Source organism: Eriocheir sinensis, chromosome 60, assembly GCF_024679095.1.
Source record: "Eriocheir sinensis breed Jianghai 21 chromosome 60, ASM2467909v1, whole genome shotgun sequence".
NCBI classification, from domain to species: Eukaryota; Metazoa; Arthropoda; class Malacostraca; order Decapoda; family Varunidae; genus Eriocheir; species Eriocheir sinensis.
Window position 1 is genome coordinate 10359969 of NC_066568.1, and position 21841 is coordinate 10381809.

Consider the following 21841-nt stretch of genomic DNA (forward strand, 5'->3'; position numbering starts at 1 on the left):
TCTTAAAATAACATTGGAAGCAAGTGTTCAGGTATTTCTTCATTGTTATTCTCGATAAATGTTATATAAGTATACTTCAGTAAATGATAATCGCATCAATTCAAATCAAATGACTGGCCTCTGTTTTGAAATTTTAACTGAACGCCTTCTTGGTACAGTGGTTAGCGTCCCTAACTACGAGTCCGCGGGCCTGGGTTTGAGTCCCGGCCTGGGCATTCGGCGTGCAGCCCACCCAGCTGTTCATCCTTCCTTTCGGGTACCCTGGGGACACCTGGGGAAGGTAAACTGTGGTAACCCGGATGTCACGCTGGCCCTGTGTATGGGTAACGGGTTCTCCCACCACAGTCTCAAGGGGACAGAGATGAGCACCGCCGCCACGCGCAGCTATAGCGTATGCTCCCAACGTTACCTTTACCCTAATGTTTGCGGGAGCAGCCTTATTGCGGGCTTATATGTTTCCTCATTTGTTTTGCTCCCTTGAGCTGCCGGGTTTTCTGCACATTAAAAAAAGGAAACCTTGGGCTCATCATTCCCTCAGACATACACAAGATTTATGATCAAAGTTTATTCTCACTTTGTGACAGTATAGGAGTTGCAGCTCCCTGGCTTGACTTACATAAATAGCGTTGGAGCTTTCCTTCCAAGACTCGTTTCTTTGCCGACGAGACCACCAGACAGACGAGGCGTGTCCATAAGCGAGTGGCACAAACCAGACAGAGATAACAGGAGGCTGCATGAGGCCGATAGACAATAGCCGGCGACCTCCTCCTCTCTAGCCTTCATACCTGTTATGGCTCAAGACTCCCGATCAAGTCGACCACAAAACAGAAGAATAAATAATCAGAGAAGAAAAAAGATCAGATGTAGAAGAGGAGGGAAAATAAAACTCTTGATCAAATGAACCACAGAACATGGGGTAGGCGGTGGCTGAGTGGTTAGCGTGCGGGCCCCGCATTCACCGCGCCACGGACAACGTCGGTTCGAATCCCCACGCTACCACCTGGGATTTTTCAGTCACCGCCGAGTAGCCTAAGACTACCCACATGCTGTACAGAAGACCACCCATCAACCCGGACTCGAGAAGAAACCGTCCAAGTGAATCAAGAATGAGTTCGGGGGGCAGCACGAGCCAAGCATAACTGGCGCCACTATAAAAATTGCCAGCGCCATGACGGGCTTGGGCCGACCACCAGGCCCCCGAAGAAAGTCTACCGGCGCTACAGGTAGAGATGTAAAGAAAAAAACAACAACGTTAAAGAAGAAAAGAGAGCTCAGGAAAGGGGCAAGGGGTGGAGAGAAGGGACAGGAAACGTAACAGGAAAAGAATTAATAAAAAGAAAAGAAGAAAAGAGAGATCAGGACAGGAGTCAAAGGTTTAGAAGATGAAGAAACGTAAAAAGACTCCTGATGAGACGAACCACGAACATAGAAATAAATAAGAAAGATCAAGAAAGGAGCAAGAGATGGAGAAGAGGATACACAAAAGACTCCTGACCAAATGAAACGAAGAGCATGAAAATAATAAGTAAACAGAGAAGAAAAGAAAGACCAAGATAGAGGAAGAGATGGAAAAAATAAAAGAATGACAAAAAGTAGAGAAAATGAAGTACAAAGATGAGAGAGAGAGAGAGAGAGAGAGAGAGAGAGAGAGAGAGAGAGAGAGAGAGAGAGAGAATATAAAATGACTTTGCAACGAAGCGAGGAAGATGAAGAATAAGATTTAAGAAAAGAATCCGTAATAGAAGAAAACAAGCAGAGACTGTGAAAGGAAGACAACCAGTAACATTACAAAACTGTCTCAATTCCTTAAATGGTGGTAGCGGTGGGATCAGCTCACGAGACCCACAGATCAAGAAATGGAGACTATGAAAGGAAGTCAACCAGTAACATGACAACGCTGTCTCAATCCCTCAAATGGTGGCAGCGGTGGGATTAGCTCACGAGACCCACATATCAAGAAACGGAGACTATGAAAGGAAGACAACCAGTAACATAAAGCTTTCTCAATCCCTCAGCTGGTGGCAGCAGTGGGATCAGCTCACACGAGACCCACAGCGAGCATCCACTTCCCGATCCTGATGACTTCCTCCTCGCACGTGTCGCAGAGTTGACCTTCGGGAGTGTCCGGCGCCTCGTCACGGAATATGTCCATCGTCTTCTTCAGCAGCGCCTTGGACAGCAACATTCTCTTCTTTAGCTGTTGCCGTGAGATTTGGTTGAGCGCGAAGTGCCGTTGGGCGCTCTGCAGGATGGTCTTGTGGTATTCGTAGAAGGTCAGGCCGACGCAGTGCGCGGTGTGGGCGGTGGAGGGGTCCAGGCGTGAACACACCGTCAGGAACTCCTTGCAGGCTGCCTCCTTTTTGGCGATCTCCTGAAGGTGGGAAGAGAAGAAAGAGAACAATAATAGCGGGAAAAAGTTGAAGATTTTCTGATGACGATTTTAAGAACAAGAAATGGACGAGCTTTAAGAACAAGAAATGGTCATGTCATGTGTCGTTATGGATATTATGCGTAGATATTATAGTAGACCGACAAACAAGGTTGAGTGGTCAGCGTGCGGGCGCGGCGTCCATGAGGACCCGAATTGGCGTCCAGCTCGCTACCACAAGCTGACAATTATAATTCATCACTGATTGGGCCAGGACTACCATGCTGTCCTGAAGACCACTTATCAACCCGGACTCTAGATTCTCTAAAAAGAGGATAAAAAATGAGCTCCGGGGGGCATCATGAGTCGAGCAAGATAGCGCTACTATAAAACACTTGCCTGCGTCAAAATAGGCTGGGGTCAACCATCAGGCTCCACCAAGAAAGCCTACCGGCGCCATAGGCGAACCGTAAAAAAAGTAGCAACTCAAGAGTCTGTTTATCTAGCTTTATGTCTGTGTAACTATCTATCCATCCATCTATCTGCATCTATACATCTACGTACGTACCCTCCAGTGCTGGGCGTCCTTCTCCCCTTCCTCCGCCTTCTCCTGCGAGCGGCCGTACAGCTGCAGGAGGGAGTGCTTGACGGCGTGTAGGTGGTAGTGGTTGCGATGCACCTTGCCCAGCCACTCGTGCTGCAGCGCCTCCAAGCCTTCGATGGTCGGGGACGCCAGCGCTGCCTCCACCGCTGCGCCCAGAGCCAGGCTTGTGCGTAGGGCTTCCTCCACGCTGACCTGGGAACGAGGGGTTGGGCTAGGTCAGGTTTGGTTGGGTATGAGAGGGGGTGATGCGGTTGTTTAGTGTGCATATATCACGCCCCTGTAAAGGACGGTGTTCAATCAAACATCATAAAAAACTCAATGATCAGTACGAGTGGAAAGAGTGGAAAGAATAAATCACCGTCAAGTAAGCTGATCTGACAGTCGTATGTAGAAATCATTGTCGACCATATGTGACCACTGGCGGGTATATTGTAGCTGTGTGCTTCGCTTGGACGAGTCTGCGGATCACTCAAACGCGTCCTCACCAACGTTAACAGATAATCATACTCGGCACATCGTATTTTTCGGTTTCTGACTCATAAGTGTTAACACTAACTTCAATTGGATATCGTTATTGGTAGAGCTACGACAGTTTTTAGGCCTGAAACTGATAAATACAATGGTCTGAGTGCGACAGTCTGGTAACTACACTGTTTTCCCTCACCACGAGTGCCCGCTGACTCTCTGAACTGGCCGTGTGTCTCAATATTGCCGTGGCTTTTGTGTTTATGGCTCTGGGTCACCTCAATGCTTACCCGAGTGAGTATAGAACTGTTGTTATGAGGGTTGTTGCACTGTTGTTGGTAAGGTTGTCCAAATACGCGTTCTGTCACCTTGGTTCTAGTTGTTAGCGTTGTGTCGTGTTGTAATACTTCCTCAACGGTTACTTGTGTGTGTAGGTGATGTTGAGGTTGTTCATCGTGTTATACCTTGGCTTGAGTTGTAAATAGAGTTGTATTAAGAATATTATTTCGAGTGTGTTGTTCAGAGTGCTTATAGTAGGTGTGCTTATTATTTTGAGTATTTTTATTAAGTTTATTATTGTTTTTTTTGTTCATCGTGTTGTGTGTATTGTTTTGAGTACTTGGTTTAGGGAGTTTGTTTTTAGTGTTTATTCTTTTGAGTGTGTGTGCAGGGCAGTGCGTTTCGTTATCTTAGTTTTTATCGTCGTTGTTGTCGTTATCTTTGCTGGAGGATCGCTGGGCTCTCTCCTCGCTTGCCCGGGTGTAGGGGAATAGTTTTAAGGAGCTGTCAAAGAGGGGCGTGTCGCTGCCTTCGCTGCTTGACCGAGTGTTTTAACGGGCTGTGGTTGTGTTGGTGTGTGCTCGGGCTTAGTCGTTTGAACCACCTCTACTACTACTACTACTACTACTACTACCACCTCTACTACTACTACTACTACTACTACTACTACTGATGATTTTTTTTTTTGGCATGGTTTTTGATTTTGCTCATATATAAGTAAATAGGTTAGTAAATAGATAACTAGATCAACTAAGTAAATAAGTAATAAATTATGAGGTCAGTCAGTCAAGTCATGGCCGCTAATTGCCCTGGAGCTTCTTCCTTTACTGTAAAAAGAATACAGCCAAGAATTAATAGTCTGTGTCTATCCACAAATTTACAGGAAGGATGAGGAAAGCAACCACAGCCAACCACACCCCTCACACCCATCCACAGCTAACAGACAGTCCTCCCAAGCCACCCCAGCCACATCACCGCTACCCACCTGCTGGCCACACCCGCGACAGAGCCAGGGCGCCGTGTCTTCCATGGGGGCGGAGGGCAGCACGTCCTTGCCGCAGCGCCGACACACCAGCGCCGAGAAGTAAGTGTCCAGCTCAGTCGGGTCTGCACAGCGGCGGCAGGTACACGTGACCTGCCGGGTGTGCCTCAGGTGGTCCCGCCGCGCCCGCGTGCCCCAGAGGATGTCCGTGTAGAGTGCGGTGATGGGTTCGCCGCGGGGTATGGGGTCCGCCGCCAGGAGTGTTAGCGCGCCCTCCTGTTCGGGGTATGAGAGGAATGAGGTCAGGTCTCTTTGGCACTAGGTCACCGTTCTTCGTTTATAGATAACTAGATAATGCATAGAAATAGCTAGATATAGAATGACGTGCAGAAATATATGACTAGATATACCTGTACACAACTAGATATAGAAGGACTCATACAAATAGACAACTAGATATAAAAGGACACGAAGGAATAAATAGACTGATATGTAGATAACTAGATATAGAAGGACTCACACAAATAGACAACTAGATATACATGTAGGTACTAGATATAAAAGGACACGAAGAAATAAATAGATTGATATGTAGATAACTAAATATAGGACATTCAGAAACAGATGACTAGATACATATAGAAGGACTCGCGGAAATAAATGACTAGATAAAATTATACATGTACGTTACACATCTAGATATGCCAGAACACGCAGAAATACAAGGCTACAAGAGGCAGTTTGGAGTGGACGTGGCAGCCTCCATTGGCCCATACTCTCCAACACTTTGAGGCTCACACACCCACATTTAAAAGGCTTTCGTGACGGTTGTGTTAGTGTTTCCATGGCTAGTTTCATGAGTCTGGTGGTAGTCTGACAAGGTTTCTGCACCATGAAAGTAAAAACACTCGTGAGAACCCGATCCTTTGTGGCCTTCGAAAATATTTGTTATGAGAGCTTAAAGCGTCTGGGAATTCGGGTAGTTCACCAACTTTTCACCCCGACCATGAAGGCGTAACGGTGGCGGGGCGGGCGTAGCGTAATGACTCACCTTCCACTGCGGGCGTGTGTTGGGCGTGCAGGAGTGGCTCACGAGGGACGCCATGGGGTAGAGTGCCGTCACCTCCGCGTACGGCACCTTTGTAGGCACCTGGTTTACCTGTAGCAGCTCCAGCACCTGTGTGGGAGAGCAGGACACCTATAAAAGCAGAAACAGTAGCAGGAACAGTACCAGTTATCTCGTTCCCGTATTATTAACGAACAGCAAGCAATCACATGCGTATAGCGGATGTATTTGGAATTTACGTTCAATCATAAGCAACAGAAGCAAGAGTTGTCATATTGATAACAGAAAGAACAAGATAGTAGATGCATTTAGCAAGTAGAAGCAGTATGTCATCAGACAGTATTAGCAGAAAGCATCAGCCAGTGTAAACAAGTACTGTTATTTGTTTTTACGTTCGGACTGTAGCGCCGGTAGACTTTTATAATGGGCCTGATGACCGGCCCCAGCCAGTAATGGCGCAGGTAAGTGTTTCATAGTGGCGCCATCTTGCTTAGCTCATGCTGTCCCCGGAGCTCATCTTTGATCCTCTTTAGAGAGTTTATTTAGAGTCCAGGTTGATAGGTGGTTGTCAGGACTCAGGACAGCATGTGGGTAGTCTTGGACCGCTCGGCGGTGACTGAACATTGTCAGCTTGTAGCGATGGGCGGGACTTGAACCCGGTCCTCCAGGACACCGCGCCCGCACGCTGACCCTTCAGCCACCTCCTCCCTCATGGAGAAGCATCAGTAAATAGAATCAACGAATAGAATCAACAGTGTAAAAGCCCAGTCACACTGACTTTACGACCTACTGACGACATGGTCGTGCGTGCGATCGTCATGTGTCTCCGTCCGCGTGCGACCGAAAAGGTCGGCTGGAGGTTTTGGGTGCTGCACCAAAACCTCCAGCCGACATCTCAGGTCCCTGCCGGTCGTAAACAAGGTTGCCGTCCGGTGGCCGAATGGACTGCGTCTGGACGGCAGATGACGGCTAAAAGGTGAACGCCGACCGGATGGTGAGAGGACGCCGTCTTGTTGCCGTCAGGTAGTAGGGAGTCGCTGATGTTCGCCGTCCATTCTGCATCTGTCATTGGCCATGGTCGCCGTCTGGCCACCCACTGGACGGACACTAAACGACCGCCGGTAGCCGTTCGGTCGCACGACTACTCTGCCACCTATGTGGTAGGGAAGCATTTTGGGGTCGCGGGTGGTCGTTAGCAGGTCGTAAAGTCAGTGCGACTCTAGCTTAAGCAGGCAGTGTCAGGAGAAAGAATCAGCATGGAATAAGTATAAGCAGACAGTGTCAGCAAGCAGAATCAGCATTATCAGCAGACATAGTCAGCAGGTAGAGACTCACGTGCAGCATGGCGGCTTCGGAGACGTCCACGCCGGGGTAGTTCTGCAGGCGGAAGGTGTCTCTGAGCGCCGTGGCCACCTGCTGCAGCTGCTGGGTCTGCTCCTGCTGGATCTGTAGCTGGTGATGCTGTTGCAGGGGGCTGGCGTTAGGGGTGTGGGGAGGGCGGGGGCTGTTTAGGCGCTCGCAGCTGGCACGCCACCGCTGACCCGCCGTCCCGCCCCGCCCCGCAGCCACCACGCATCTGTACGGGGAATGATGTGACCTATTGTTGAATTGTGCCTGACCCCCTGACTTGCCCCGTTCTGCCCCGCCCCTGTCCTGCCCCGCCCCGCCCCGTCCCTGTCCCGCGTCTTCTATTGGATTATTGATCATTTTTGGCTACTTTTCGGCGTTATTTATCATCTTGGGCTAGTTTTAGAGGTTATTTAGCTTATTTTTGCAACTTTTCAGCGTTATTTATCATCTTGGGCTAGTTGTAGTGGTTATTTAGATTATTCTGTTACTTTTTGGCGTTATTTATTATCTTTGGCTAGTTTTAGAAGTTATTTAGATTATTTTGTTACTTTTCGGCGTTATTTATCATCTTGGGCTAGTTTTTTAGATTATCTTGTTACTTTTTTGGCGTTATTTCTCGTCTTTGGGCTAGTTTTATAGGTTATTTAGATTATTCTGTTATTTTTTGGCGTTATTTCTCGTCTTTGGTTAGTTTTAGAGGTTATTTAGATTATTTTGTTACTTTTCGGCGTTATTTCTCGTCTTGGACTAGTTTTAGAGGTTATTTAAATTATTTTGTTACTTTTCAGCGTTATTTCTCGTCTTTGGTTAGTTTTAGAGGTTATTTAGATTAATTTGTTACTTTTCGGCGTTATTTCTCGTCTTTGGGCTAGTTTTAGAGGTTATTTAAATTATTTTGTTACTTTTTGGCGTTATTTCTCGTCTTTGGGCCGTGTTGGGGGTGATGAACCTATAGTTTTGGATTAATGTTAGAGTTTTTTTTATCGTTTCTTGCGATATTAGAGGCGATGTATCTCGTTTTTGTCAGTCGTTGGGCAATATATCTCGTTTTGGACTTCTTGATGCTATTTTTGGGTGATTTCACTGTCCCAGTGACCTCGTGGCCTCTGACCCACCTGAGCGGCGTGACCAGTTCGTAGAGTTGGCTTTGTGACCCGCCGGTGTCGTTGAGGCTAATGGTGATGCCCGCCGCCTTGGTGACCTCACACTCGGGCTGGTGCGCCGCGCTGGCCTCACACTGCGGCCCACACAGCGGCCACGTGCACCGCGAACACCTGGCGGATAGAAGAGTGTGAGACACGTGTGGAACGGGTATGGAGCATTGTTAGGACAGGGGTGAAGTCAGACAGGTATGGGACGGGTATGGGACATTGTTAGGACAGGGGTGAAGTGAGACAGGTATGGGACGGGTATGGAGCATTGTTAGGACAGGGGTGAAGTGAGACAGGTATGGAACGGGTATGAAGCATTGTTAGGACAGGGTGAAACGGGTATGGAACGGGTATGAAGCATTGTTAGGACAGGGGTGAAGTGAGACAGGTATGGGACGGGTATGGGACATTGATGAAACTCATTTTTTTTACTGTTGTTTCTACTGCTGTCCCTACTGGTGTTGTTCATACTGTTGTCCCTGTTGTTCATGCTGTTTTACCTGCTCTTGCCCTTACTGTTGACCCTACTGTTGCCCTGCTGTTGCTCCTGCTGCGGGCCTACCTCTACTTCCTCCTGTTGCTGTCCCTGTTTTTCCTACTGTTGTCTTACTGTTGTTCCTATTTTTGTTCTTGCTGTTGTTGTTCCTAATGTCTGTTGTTCCTGCTTTTGTTCCTACTGTTCACCCTGCTGTTGTTGTTCCTCTCTTTGTTCCTTTTGTTCTTCCTGCTGTTGTCCTTCTGTTTTTCCTGTTGTTGATACTGTTTCCTGCTGTTGTCCTTATGTTTTTCCTGTTGTTGATACTGTTTCCTGCTGTTGTCCCTATTTTTCCTACTGTCTATATTCCTACTGTCGTCCCTGCTTTTGTTCCTGCTATTATCCCTGTTCTGTAGTTCTTTTGCTCTCACTGTTGTCATTACTGTTGCCCTCCTCTACTCTTCCTCCTGCTGTCCCTCCTGCTGGCCTACCTGTAGCTCCCCGTGAGGCGCCTGTAACATCCCAAGCACAGCGGGTCGGTGTCCTGCTTGGGGCCCATCACCAGCGGCACCTCCCGTAGTATAACGTCACCCACGGCCAGGTCACGTGATGCCACCAACAGGCGACCCACCTCCTTGTTGCGTGTCACCTGCGGATAGGTGGGAAGGGTTAGGAGGGAGAGAGAGGCAGGGAGAGGGAAAAGCGGGAAGAGAAAGGGAAAGGGATAGGCAGGGAAGGTAGTGAAGAAGGATGAGGAGGAGGAAAAGCTTTTTTTTTTTTCTTTTTTTTTACAGCTATGGAGACAGTGCAAGGGCGTAATGAAAAAAAAAAAAAAAAGGGCCCCTTACTTACTGCTCCAAAACAGAGGTTAAAGGAGTGTTCGAAATCAGAGGTCAATTTCGGGAGGAGAGGTGTCCTGGTACCCTCCTCTTGAAAGAGTTCAAGTCATAGGCAGGAGGAAATACAGATGAAGGAAGATTGTTCCAGAGTTTACCAGCGTGAGGGATGAAAGAGTGAAGATGCTGGTTAACTCTTGCATAAGGGGTTTGGACAGTATAGGGATGAGCATGAGTAGCAAGTCTTGTGCAGCGGGGCCGTGGAAGGGGGGGAGGCATGCACTTAGCAAGTTCAGAAGAGCAGTCAGCATGAAAATATCGATAGAAGATAGAAAGAGAGGCAACATGGCGGCGGAATTTGAGAGGTAGAAGACTATCAGTATGAGGAGGAGAGCTGATGAGACGAAGCGCCTTTGATTCCACTCTGTCAAGGAGAGCGGTGTGAGTGGACCACCCCAACACATGAGATGCATACTCCATACGAGGGCGGACAAGGCCCCTGTAAATGGACAGCAACTTAGGTTAGGGGAGGGAGGATAGGATAGTGTAAAGGGAGGCAAGAGTGGGATAAGCAGAGAGGAAGAGAGGGGAAGGATAGGAGGATAGACAATGGAGGGAAAGAGGAAGGAAAACTGCGTTCTGAGCATGCATCGAGGGAGGAAAGAGAGGATATAGAGTACGAGGGAAGTAAGGAGAGGAAAGCTGGGATAAGGAAGTGAGAGGAATTACGAAGAGGAAGTAATTAAGGAACCAAGATGAAACATGAAACCATGGAAAGCAAGCAATAGAAATCCTGTTGGAAAAAGTTCAGTAAATTGGTTAAGCAGGATCGCGGATTTCTAAAACCGTTCTGGGTGTCGGAAATAAAGAAATACGTGGAGAAAGAAGAGGAGGAGGAGGAGGAGGAGATAGACGAAGAAGCTGTAGCAGTAGTAGAACAAGAAGAAGAAGAAGAGGAAGAAGAAGAAGAAGAAGAAGAAGCAAAAGAGGAGGAGGAGAACAAGAAGAAGAAGAAGAAGAAGAAGAAGAAGAAGAAGAAGAATGGGGGAGAGAGTTATGGTGAGGAAAGAGGAAGCAGAGGAGGAGGAAAAAGGAGAAGGGAGGGGAGGGAAGGAGGGAAGGGAAGGAAGTGGGGAGTGTTATTTTGGAGGGAATGTGAGAAATATTTCCTTTTGACACACACACACACACACACAAACACACAACCCCCCCACCCTCTCCCCCTCCCCCCAAACATACACACAAACCCATCACACACACACACACACACACACACACACACACACATATGCCCCCCCCTGCACTCACCGTGAAGGGCCTGCACGCGTCCTTGTGAACCTTCCATCCTGCTTTCTGACACTCCCTGCTGCAATAGAACACCTGCTTGCAACCCGTACACCGCTGTTCCGCCTGCTTACCACACTGCCCACACGTGCCCCCGCCCATCCCGCCCTCGCTGGCACTCCCTCAGGCACCCCTACACCTGCACACACCCACGTGGCGCCCCAGACTGAGGTGGCACCTGGCACACCCAACCCAGTGCCAAACACATGCCGTGCCGTGCCTGCCCCGCCGCGCTGCCACGTCCCACGCCCGCCATGCCCGACTCTCTGGCACTGCTTGGCACTCGAGGTCTTCTTCTCTCTCTCTCTCTCTCTCTCTCTTTTATTCTTTCCTACTGTGCTGAGAGAGAGAGAGAGAGAGAGAGAGAGAGAGAGAGAGAGAGAGAGAGAGAGAGAGAGAGAGAGAGAGAGAGAGAGAAGGAGGGTGGTAGCGAGGAAGGGAGGAAGGGAGGGAAGGAAAGCCAAAAATACCTGAGTGACTAAGGAAGTGGGGGGAGGGAACAAGGGCGCGTGAGCACACACACACACACACACACACACACACACACACACACACACACACACACAGGGTAATAAAACACCGTCGTGATTCATAAACACTTGAACATTAACATAACAACCCAACGCTATAATCAGTGCCACACACACACACACGCGCGCACGCACACATGCGCGAGCACACGCACTCGCGCGCACACAAATACACACTATAAGAGCTAATGGCTATCTCTGTCTTTGTGTGTCTGTCTGTGCCTGTTCCCCCTGACGGGCGTGGGACACATGGGCCCAGCGGGCCGCGGGTCAGCCTTTAGGGCCCCGCGATGGTGGCCTCCCACTGGCGCAACTCCGTGAGGTTGTCGCGCGCCATGGCACAAAGGCGTCCCTCGGGCTGGTCCTCGGGCTCGTCTTGCAGTACGCGGATGCACTGCTGCAGCAGCGCCTTGGCCGTCTCAATGTCCTTCCGTAGCGCCGCGGTCTCCATCTGTGGGGCGTCGGGGTCGCCGCGCGCCCGAGCCAGCACGGCCAGGTGGTACTCGTAGAGGGCCACGCCGGCGTAGGGTCCGAGGCGGGCCATGCCGGGGTCCAGAGCCGTGCACACCTTGAGGAAGTCCTGGCACAGCCGCTCCTTCTTCCGCATGTGGTCGGGCGTGGCGCCGCTGGGGTCGCGGCCGTACATCTGCAGCAGCGTGTGCCGCGCGGCGAACAAGTGGAAGTGGTTGGGGTGCACGGTGCTGCGGGCGTGGCGCGTCACCAGCTCCTCCAGCGAGGACAGCTCCGGCCGCGCCAACGCCGCCTCCACCTCCTCGCCCAGCCGCAGGTTGGCGTCTGTCACCTCCTGCGCCGTCATGGTGGCGCTGCACGAGGCGCAGATCCAGTCCGCCAGCTCGTCCAGCGGCGCCGCGGACAGCAGGAAGCCGTTGGGACAGGCACGGCATCGCAGCGCCGAGAAGTGCGTGCCCAGCTCGGTGGGGTCAGCGCAGCGGCAGCAGGTGCACATGAAGTACTTGCTGTGCTTGAGGTGGTCGCGGCGCGCCGCCGTGCCCCACAGCACGTGCGTGTACATGGTGCTGAGGTGCTCGCCGCGCCGGATGTCCACGGCGGCACGCAGCACCACGCGGCGCTCCGCCGTGAAGGTGTGGCGCGTGTTGGGCGTGCACGAGTGCTCCAGCATGGCGAAGGTCGGGTACAGCCCCATCACCTCCGCCTCCGCCAGCCGCAGCTCCAGGGCGTTCACGTCCATGATGCCCGTCACCGTGTGGATGGTGCGCTCCGAGCAGTCCACTTCCTCCTTGGAGAACTCCTGCAGGAAGAAGTAGTTGCGCAGGAAGTTGACGACGCGCTTCTGGTTCTGCTCGTAGAGGTGCGAGCCCAGCCGGTCCTCGTAGTGGCTCTCCAGCGCCAGGAGCTGCTCGTAGCGCCGCGGCGACCGCTTCTTGAGGGTGAGGCTCCTGGGGGCGGGGGGCGGGGTTAGGGGCTGTACACACACTAACACACACACACACACACACACACACACACGCACACACACACACTTCAGCTCTCCTGACATAGCCAATGATGCACATAATGCTTTGCCGGATGAAATCACGTGTGAAGTAAACAGTTTATACGGACGTGCCAGTACCACACACACACACACACACACACACACACACACACACACACACACACACACAACGTACCTCAAGGGAAGATCACCGTAGAAGTGGTTGGCCTGTCGAAATTGTTGATGTCTATGGGCGAGCCGATCTCCTGGCCCACCACGCACTCCGGCTGGTGGTCCGCCGCGCTGCAGCACTCCGGGCCGCACATGGGCCAGCCGCACCGCTCACACCTGCACTCGACACAGCACAACACATAAAAACACACGAGGAACATAAGAACATACACCTGAGACGCCTGACACATTCCGCAGCTCGTTCCGTGATAAGAATTTTTTAACATATTATTAGTATTAAGTTATGTGGCTAGCTTGACTTATTAATTCCACTTTTGGGACTGAGTTGGAGAATATCCTTGCTAAACTAACCCAGCATTCCTTTTTTATTACGTTATGGCCTATAGCGCCGGTAGGTTTTTTTTAGGGGCCTGGTGGTTGGCCCAAGCCCGTCATGGCGCAGGCAAGTGTTTATAGTGGTGCCATCTGTTCATTCTCTTTACATGCCTTCCCTAACCTATATACACGGCATCCCTTCTCTGCACATAACTCTGCCGACCTAACACAGGCTCTCTCTCTCTCTCAGCATTTCAACATTGCATAGCCTACCCCTCCCTACAAGTCTTCCTTCCCCTCAAATATACCTTCCTCAATCCTACTCCTTTGCTCCTACTCTTCTCCTGTCTATTTAACCTTTCTCTCTTATAATCCTCCACCCGAGCCTCAATCACATGTCCCTCCCTCTCCTCCAGCCTGCCCCAGCCTGTCGCGGCCCGTCTCACCTGTAGGAGCCGTCCACGCGCTTGTAGCAACCCAGACACACGGGCTCCGTCACCTGCTTGGGCCCCACCACGATTGGCCCCGTGCAGAATCACATCCCTGGCTCAGGTCCCGCGAGGCCACCATGTAGCGGCCCAGCTCGGGGGAGTGCTGCACCTGGTGAGGGAGGGGCAGGTGGTGGTGGTGTTGTTGGTGGTAGTAGTAGTAGTAGTAGTAGTAGTAGTGCCATTAGTAGTATTAGTAGTAGTACCATTATTATTTTTTTTTACGTTCGGCCCTTAGCACCGGTTGGCTTTCTTGGTGGGTCCTGGTGGTCGGCCCCTGCTTGTAATGGTGCAGGCAAGTGTTTTATAGTGGCGCCATCTTGCTTGGCTCATGCAGCCCCCCCGAACTCATCTTTGATCCTCTTTAGAGAGATTCGCCAGAGTCCGGGTTGATGGACGGTCATCAGGACAGCATGTGGGTAGTCTTTGACCACTAGGCGAGACCGAAAATCGTCAGCGTGTAGCGGCGGGCGGGACGCGAACCTGGTCCTCCAGGACACTGCGCCTGCCCGCTGACCACCAGGCAGTAGTAGTATGTAGTAGTATTGGTAGTAGCACCATTATCATTATTATTTTATTAATGGCACATAATAGTAGAAATTATAGAATTAATATTATTTGTATTAGGAGTAGCACCATTTTTCTTATTCCTATTCTTAGTTATTTTTCTTATTAGTGATGGGAAAAAATATATATAGACGAGGTGCCAAAAATGCAAAAAATCAATTGTTACCTGGAATGGCTGGCACTGGTCCTTGTGGCCCTTCTTCCAGTGCTCACGCTGGCACTCCCGCTTGCAGTAGAAGGCCTGGCGGCAGTTCGCGCAGCGCAGCTTGGCCAGGAAGCCGCAGTTCGCACACATGCCCACCTCGGGCTCCTGGGCCTCGTCGCCGCCGCCTTCCATCCTGCGGGGGGGAGGGGGGGTTAGGGGGATGAACTGATTTTTTTTCTCTTTTTTTATTCTATTCTACTCTATTCTATTCTATTTATTTATTATGTTTGGTCCATAGGGCTGGTATTTACTCCTGCTGCCGCCTCCACTACCTCCTCCTGCTACTACTGCTGCTACTACTACTACTACTACTCCTACTGCTACTACTACTACCACTACTACTACTACCACTACTACTACTGCTTCTACAGTTCTTCTACTATTTCTACTATTATTTCTACTATTATTTCTACTATTACTACTACTACTACTACTACTACTACTACTACTACTACTACTTCTACAGTTCTACTACTATTTCTACTACTACTACTACTACTACTACTACTACTAGAATAAAGTTGAATAGAAAAAAAAATAAAACGTAGTAACTCTCTCTCTCTCTCTCTCTCTCTCTCTCTCTCTCTCTCTCTCTCTCTCTTTAACTCTGAGTGGTTGTTTATGTAATTCAGGCATGTAGGCCCAGGTCTTCCTCTTCTCCTCCTCCTCCTTCTTCCTCTTCTCCTCCTCCTCCTCCTCCTCCTCTTCTTCTTCCTTCTTCATACTTCCCTCTTCGACTTCTTTTTCTTTTGTCTTCATATCAAAGGTTTCTGTGTTTTCTCTTTCTTCAGGTTCTATTTTCTTTATTTTATTTTCTTCATTCTTTTCTTTCCTCTCCTTTTCCTCCTCTTTCTCCTTCTCCTCCGTTCGCCTCTTTTCCTCCTCTCCCTCTTCCATTCTTTCTTCTTCACATTCTGTATTTGTTTTTCTCTCCTCCTTCTTCTCTTCTTCCTCCTCTTTTTCGCTCTTCTTCATTTGCTTCTTCTCTTCTTCCTTCCTTACTTCCTCTTTCTTCTTTTCCTCCATTTTGGTTTTCTTCTCTTCTTCCTCCTCCATTTTCATTAATTCCTTCTTCTTTAGCTCCTCTTCTTCCTCCATCTTTTGCTTCTCTTTTCTTCTTTCCTTCTCCTTCTCCTCTTTCTCTTTTCGTTTCTCTTCTTGCATCATCTTTTCTTTTTTCCTTTCTTCCTCTTCTTCTTGCTTCCTCTTTTCCTCTTTCCTCTTTTCCTTTTCTTTCTTACTGTCTTCCTCCTCTTTCTTCCTCATTTCTTCTTTTTCCTTCCTCCTTATCTCCTCTTGCTTTCGCTTTTCCTCTGCCTCTTCTTTCTTCTTCCTTTCTTCCTCTTCTTTCTTTCTTATCTCCTCCTGTCCTCTCTTCTCTTCCTTTTCTTTCCTCCTGGGCTCCTCCTCCTCTCTCTTATTCTTTTTCTCTTCTTTCTTCTTTTCTATCCTTTCGTCCTTTTCTTTCTCCTTTCCTTCTATGTTCTTTCTTCTCGCCTCCTCCTGCTCCCTCGTCTTTTTCTCTTTTTCCTCTTCCTTTCTCTTTCCTTCCTCTCTTTCCCTCTTGTTTTCATCCTCCTTTCTCTTTCTCAATCCTTCTTCCTTTCTCTTTTCCTCCTGTTTATTCTTCTTTCCTTCCTCCCTTCTCTTGTTTTCTTCCACTCTCCCTTCGTTTTTTGCTTCTGCTCCTTTTCTTTCCTCCTCTACTTCTTTACCTCCCACTGTGCCTCTTTCTTCTTTCTTCTCGTCTTGACCTCGTTCCTCTTTCTTGCCTCGTCGCCGTCCTTTGCCGCCCTTTGACCGCGCTCCCCCGTGACCCTGACCTTCCTGGACCGTATCCCTGACCCCCAGCTCTCCCGCGGCCCCTTCCGGCAAGTGTCTTTCGCTGGTGGCCTTTCCTGGCGATTCTGTTTCGTTTTTCGACAACTGTGCTTCATCGTTGACTTTTTTCGGTCTGTTTTGTTCGCTGTGACTTTTTGGCAATTTATCGACCTCTTCTGGCAACTCTGCCTCAACCGTTGCCAAATCTGGCAATTCTTCTTCGACTAAAACTAAATCTGGCAACTCTTCTTCAACTGTTACCAAATCTGGCAACTCTTCTTCAACCGTTACCAAATCTGGCAACTCTTCTTCGACCGTTGTCAAATCTGGCAACTCTTTTTCAACCGTTGCCAAATCCGGCAACTCTTCTTCAACCGTTACCAAATCTGACAACTCTTCTTCAACCGTTGCCAAATCCGGCAACTCTTCTTCAACCGTTACCAAATCTGGCAACTCTGTTTCGTCCGTGGCCAGATCTGGCAAGTCTGTTTCATCCGTGGCGAGATCTGGCAACTCTTTCTCGTCCATGGCGAGATCTGGCAACTCTTTCTCGTCCATAGCGAGATCTGGCAACTCTTTCTCGTCCGTGGCGAGATCTGACAATTCTTTCTCGTCCGTGGCGAGATCTGGCAACTCATATTCGACCGTTTTCAAATCTGTCAAGTCTGTTTCATCCGTGGCAAGATCTGGCAGCTCTGTCTCCTTTGTGGCTAAATCTGGCAAGTCTGTTTCATCCGTGGCAAGATCTGGCAGCTCTGTCTCCTTTGTGGCTAAATCTGGCAACTTTGTCTCATCTGTGGCGAGATCTGGCAACTCTGCCTCGTTTGTGCTCAGATCTGACAGCTGTGGCACGTCCGTGGCCGAGTCAGGCGCTGCCACCTTTGCTTCTCTTCCAGTCATGTCCGACAACTCGCTCCCTTTCGTGGCCAATTCTGACAACATTGGTTTACTGCTGACCTTTGCTGGTGAGTGTTGCTCGTCCGTGGCCCTATCTTGTGACTTTGATTTACTAGTGACCTTATTTCCCACTCTGCCCTGCTGGTGACTGCTCCTGACCGCTGCGTCCCGTCCGACAGCGTTTGTGGCTTGTGTAACTTTTTTCTCGACCTCTGTGGCGCCTGACGCTTCCTGGACCTCGGCTCTTGGCTTTCTTGTTCTTTCCTTTCCTCTTCTGCGCCTTGCTAACCTTCTCTGTCACCTGCAGGTCCCGCTTCTTCCTTGAACTTTCGGGTCACTGCCTGCCGTTCCTGTGGCCTGGGATTCATGGCTGGTCCCTTCTGTCACTTTGGGATCTTTGCTGACCTTTGCTTTCGTTTTTCTTATTGCTGTTCTTTCCTGTCGCTTGCGGTTCCTTACTGACCTTTTCTGTCTCCTGCAGTTCCCCGCTTCCCTTCCCTTTACGTTTTGGGTCATTGCTTACCGTTCCAGTCGCCTGTGCCTCTTGGCTGACCTCTAATGTCATGTGATCTGTGTTGACCGTTCATTTCGCTTTTTTCTCATTGCCGTTCTTTCCGTCGTCTGCGATTTCTTATTAACCTTTTCTGTCACATGCACATCTCCGCCCTTCCTTTAACTTTTGGGTCATTTCTTACTGTTCCTGTCACCTGGGATTCATGGCTGACCTCCTCAGTCACCTTAGGTTCATGGCTGACCTCCTCTGTCGCTTTGGGATCTTTACTGACCTTTGCTTTCGCTTTTTTCTCATTGCTGTTCTTCCCTGTCACTTTCGATTCCTCGCTGACCTTTTCTGTCAGCTGTGTCTCACTCCTGACCTCTTTCGCCTTCGGACCATCGGTGACCTCCGCTGTCCTCTCAGCTTCTTCAGTGTTGGTCTTTTGCGACAGTTTTGGTTTAATGTTGGAATCTTTGGTCACTTTGGGTCCAGACGCTACTTCCGATGAATGCGCTTCATTCACGACCTTCTCTGGCACCTCCTGACCCTGCTGTGCCTTCTGTGGCTCACTGGTGGCCTTCTCTGTCTCCTCCTTGGCGTGTTGGGTCTTCTGTGGCTCGCTGCTGACCTGAGGTGGTATTCGTCTCACACTGGTGACCTTGTCAGACACCTCTTTGACCTCTTCAGTCTCGTTGGTGACCTTCGGTGGTATTCGTCTCACACTGGTGACCTTGTTAGACACTTCTTTAACCTGCTGTGCCTGCTGTGGCTCGCTGGTCACCTGCACCGCTATATGTGCCTCACTGATGACCTGCTCAGCCTGCTGTGTCTCACTGGTGGCCTGTTCTGGCACTTTCTTGGCCTGCTCAGCCTGCTGTGTCTCACTGGTGGCCTGTTCTGGCACTTTCTTGGCCTGCTCAGCCTGCTGTGTCTCACTGGTGGCCTGTTCTGGCACTTTCTTGGCCTGCTCAGCCTGCTGTGTCTCATTGGTGGCCTGTTCTGGCATTTTCTTGGCCTGCTCAACCTGCTGTGTCTCACTGGTGGCCTGTTCTGGCACCTTCTTTGCCTCTTCAGCCTGCCGTGGCTCACTGGTGACCTGCCGCGCCGCCTGCGGCTGACCGGCGACCCTCGCAGCCCAGGACACGCCCGGCTTGTGCGTAACACCCTGCGGGGGCGGAGGTGGTGGGGCTGGGCGTGACGCCCGGCAGGTGCCTGATGCCCGGCGGAGGCGGGAGCGCCTCCCTGGTCTCCGGCGCGGGCCTGTCCCTGCTTCGGCCTCCGCGGCCCCAGCGGCCCCCTCTGCCCCCCCTGCCACCTCTGCCGCCCCGCCTGCCCCGGGGGCCGCCCCGTTCCTCCCTGGTGTCGTAGCGTTCTCGCCGGCGGAAGTGTTGTCGGGGAAGGCTTTGCCGAACTCTAGTTCGGCCGGTTTGGTCGTCGTCGTCGTCGTGGTCGTTATCGTCGTCGTGTGCTGCGTGGCGTCGTTGCTGGTCGTCTTCGTGTTCGTGCTGGCTCTGTCGGCGGGGAGCGTCAGCCCCTCGGCCGCCGCGGCGGGCGTGGCCGTGGCCGCTGGTCAGCCGGGGCCGTCGCTGCGGCAATGGTCGTGGCGACGGTGCTGCCCGTCGTCTCGTCGCCGTGTCCTCCGTCAGCCCCGTGAGAAGGGTCTCCGCTCGCCCCCTCGGCGGGGCGTTGTGGGACGGCGAGCTGGGGAGGCTGGGAGGCAGCACTCGTCGGTCCATTGCTGTTTCCATTGGCCTCCGCGGCCCCCAGCAGCCACTCGTCGGGGAGGCGGCGGCGGCGTCGGCGGCGTGGGGCAGCACCCGCCGGGCGAAAGCCGCCAGCAGCCTGGCCACAGCCTGCTGGGTGTCCGCCGTGGCCCCGGCCAGCCTGTCGCTCAGGTGGGCCAGGCGGGCCTCCAGCCGCCCCGTCGCCGCCTCCGCCAAGGTGCTGCGGTGGTCCAGGCCGCACACCGCTGCGCGCAGGGCCTTCACCTCCCCCCGCAGCCCCTGCACCGCGACGCCATCCTCGCCGCCCCGCGTCTCGCACTTTTCCACGACACCACGCAGCTGCTGCACCTCAACGCTGGCCTCACGTAGGCGGCTCTCCACCTCCCTGAGCCGCCCCTCGCCCTCCGCCTGCCGCCTCCACCACTCCTCCATCAGCACTTCCGCCACCACGCTGCCACCGCCGCCACAGCTGCCCGCAGCCTCGCAGGGCTCCATGGCGCCCGTGGGCTGTGTGGAGTGTTCGTCGCCGCCGCGTGGCACAAGACACAGTCACGCACGCACGTGTAGCTGTACACACGCCCACACGCCAAGACTGACGCAGGAGATAGCGATCACCTCAACCACCAGTGCCCGCGGCCACCTCCTCCGCCGCCAGCAGCAACGACAGCAGCAGCAGCAGCAGGTCACCGGGGCCTCGCCGACGGGGAACGTCGCCAGTCACGTCGCCACACAAATACTTCGCGAGCCACGACCAGCGGCAGCAGACGACGAGGCCAGCAACTGTTTTCAGCCACAAGACGACCTCCTCCTCCTCGCCCTCCCTCGCCCTGTCTCTCCTCGCTCACATTTAGCCCACGTGCGACCCTGCCTGAGGCCTCGCTGAACTCCCCGCCCCGCCCCCCCCCACCCATTCACCCTCACCGTGCCCCGCCCCGCCCCGCCCTTTACCCCCATGCTCCTCGTCTCTGGCGTTAAAATAAGAGGCCGTGGAGTGATTTGCTTCCGTGAGCCACGAGTTGGTGACTAGACGGCGTGATTCCTGTTTATAAATACCCTGGCCATGTGGGTGCCTTGCTCTCTCTCTCTCTCTCTCTCTCTCTCTCTCTCTCTCTCTCGTCAGTGTCCGCGGCTCGGCCAATCAGCGCCGTGCTTGCTGGTGACGTCACGTGGTTTTGTCACCTCACCAAAATAATCTGTTTCCTATTCCCACATTTTTTCTCGCTCTTTCGATCTTCTGGCTGTTGCTGCGACTACGCCTTCGACTACTACTACTACTACTACTACTACTACTACTACTACTACTACTACTACTACTACTACTACTACTACTACTACTACTACTACTACTACTACTACTAGCCTACTACTACTACTACTACTACTACTAACCTACTACTACTGCTGCTACTACTACTACTACTACAACTACTACTACTACTACTACTACTACTACTACTACTACTACTACTACTACTACCTCTACGACTACTACTACTACTACAACCACCACTACTATTACACCTTTACTATTAATCTACCTTTATAAAATACAAATTGAGGTCATTAAAATTACTTATTTACGAGAATTTTCAACCACCACCGCCACCTACCTTGCTTGTGTTATGGAACCGTCTTGTAGGAGTCCAAAGTCGTCCCTGGAAGATAAAGATAGAAGGCTCGCTCTCTTTCTCTCGCTTTATCTCTATCTCTCTTTATTATCTTTCTTTTTCTCTCTCACTCTCTCTCACGGCACAGTCCTGGTGAGGCGATGGCAGGAGACTGTGTGTGTGTGTGTGTGTGTGTGTGCGCGTGTCAATATAGAGTCGAGATTCTACGAGTGTGGACATATTCTCTCTCTCTCTCTCTCTCTCTCTCTCTCTCTCTCTCTCTCCACCCTACGAAGAAGGCTTTCCACCCTTAACATGTTCTCTCTTGAGAAACTTCGCCTCCGAGGAAAACTGATCGAATGTTTTAAAATACTTAATGGATTCACGAACGTGGATAAATCAACTGTTTATGATCGATGACTCTTTGCGAACGAGGAACAATGGCACAAAACTCAAATATAGACAAGTAAATTCAAACTGCACCAAATTTTTCTTACCAACGTTAGTGCGAGAATGGAATAGCTCCCACCTTCAGTGGTCAAGTAACACGATTGACTCCTTTAAAACAAGCTCGACCGACACTTCCTTGAACTTAATATTAATTAGAGTTAAAATGCAACGTT

The 21841-nt window shown here is 51.0% G+C and overlaps 3 protein-coding genes and 1 pseudogene across 3 annotated transcripts; all 4 read right to left on the reverse strand.

Moving 5' to 3' along the window:
* Positions 1-606: 606 nt before the first annotated feature.
* On the reverse strand, positions 607-11047 carry LOC126985958 (SET domain-containing protein SmydA-8-like). Its single transcript, XM_050841568.1, has 8 exons — positions 10885-11047; positions 9232-9389; positions 8230-8388; positions 7100-7340; positions 5750-5875; positions 4702-4974; positions 2937-3164; positions 607-2371 (listed from the first exon to the last, which is right to left on the reverse strand). Exons 1-8 carry the CDS (start codon positions 11020-11022, stop codon positions 2039-2041), a joined length of 1656 nt encoding a protein of 551 aa, XP_050697525.1. The 5' UTR covers positions 11023-11047; the 3' UTR covers positions 607-2038.
* Positions 11048-11505: 458 nt separating this feature from the next.
* On the reverse strand, positions 11506-21434 carry LOC126985963 (SET domain-containing protein SmydA-8-like; annotated as a pseudogene).
* Positions 16377-17394, reverse strand: LOC126985630 (germ cell nuclear acidic protein-like). The gene is made up of 2 exons (XM_050840785.1): positions 16666-17394; positions 16377-16538 (listed from the first exon to the last, which is right to left on the reverse strand). The coding sequence occupies exons 1-2, from the start codon at positions 17392-17394 to the stop codon at positions 16377-16379; spliced, it is 891 nt and encodes a 296-aa protein (XP_050696742.1).
* On the reverse strand, positions 18039-20106 carry LOC126985631 (neurofilament heavy polypeptide-like). The gene is made up of 3 exons (XM_050840786.1): positions 19662-20106; positions 18912-19453; positions 18039-18860 (listed from the first exon to the last, which is right to left on the reverse strand). The coding sequence occupies exons 1-3, from the start codon at positions 20104-20106 to the stop codon at positions 18039-18041; spliced, it is 1809 nt and encodes a 602-aa protein (XP_050696743.1).
* Positions 21435-21841: the final 407 nt, after the last annotated feature.